Raw genomic sequence first — 641 nt, 5'->3', positions numbered from 1 at the left:
GACCAGTGGACTGTCAGTCTGTCCAACATGGATCTGATGTTTGGCTCCATGATTTCAGTCTGATGTGTCATTCAGATATTATTCTGTTCCAGCTGCTGGAGGACAACATGGTCACTTTTGTGAAGAACGAGCTGAAGAAGATCCAGAAGGTTCTAAGTCCAAATTACCCAGAATGCTCAGAGAGTCAGAGGGAGGATGAGGAGGTGTTGGACGGTGATGATAAAGAGCAGAGGAGGACCAGCAGAGAGGCATTGATGAAGATCACAGTTTACTTCTTGAGGAGGATGAAGCAGGAGGAGCTGGCTGACTGTCTGCAGAGCAGTAAGAGGATTTCTCTGAACATTTAACCTGATGGAGAAACGAAGGAGTTCCTCATGTCTCCTCATTAAAATATTCACTGTTTAAAGGAAAAAAATACCTACTTTCAAATTATGTTTTTTCATTCAGGACATTTTGCTGCAGTTTGTCAACAAAACCTTAAATCTTGTCTGAAGAAGAAGTTCCAGTGTGTGTTTGAGGGGATTGCTAAAGCAGGAAACCCAACCCTTCTGAATCAGATCTACACAGAGCTCTACATCACAGAGGGAGGGACTGGAGAGGTCAATGATGAACATGAGGTCAGACAGATTGAAACAGCATCC

At 43.5% G+C, this 641-nt stretch overlaps 2 protein-coding genes across 18 annotated transcripts in view; one reads left to right on the top strand and one right to left on the bottom strand.

Moving 5' to 3' along the window:
* LOC108242155 (NACHT, LRR and PYD domains-containing protein 12-like) overlaps positions 1–641 on the top strand; it is a 608,460-nt gene that overhangs the window by 39,309 nt on the left and 568,510 nt on the right. For 16 of the 17 annotated variants that reach the window (XR_005232719.1, XR_005232720.1, XM_037973820.1 and 13 more), the window contains exon 7: positions 448–641. This exon is cut by the window's right edge and continues 1,577 nt beyond it. Coding sequence is in view for 15 of the 17 variants with exons in the window: in XM_037973820.1 (XP_037829748.1) it covers positions 448–641 (194 nt within the window). In the remaining 2 variants the exon portion in view is untranslated. Of the gene's footprint in view, positions 1–47; positions 322–447 lie in introns of those variants that run through there. The other variant, XM_037973818.1, reaches the window with a different exon arrangement.
* LOC108249966 (NACHT, LRR and PYD domains-containing protein 12-like) overlaps positions 1–641 on the bottom strand; it is a 417,931-nt gene that overhangs the window by 70,665 nt on the left and 346,625 nt on the right. The gene's annotated exons all lie outside the window — the stretch shown is intronic.

This window comes from Kryptolebias marmoratus, linkage group LG23 (assembly GCF_001649575.2).
Source record: "Kryptolebias marmoratus isolate JLee-2015 linkage group LG23, ASM164957v2, whole genome shotgun sequence".
Taxonomy (NCBI): Eukaryota; Metazoa; Chordata; class Actinopteri; order Cyprinodontiformes; family Rivulidae; genus Kryptolebias; species Kryptolebias marmoratus.
This window is presented reverse-complemented; position numbering and strand designations above follow the sequence as displayed.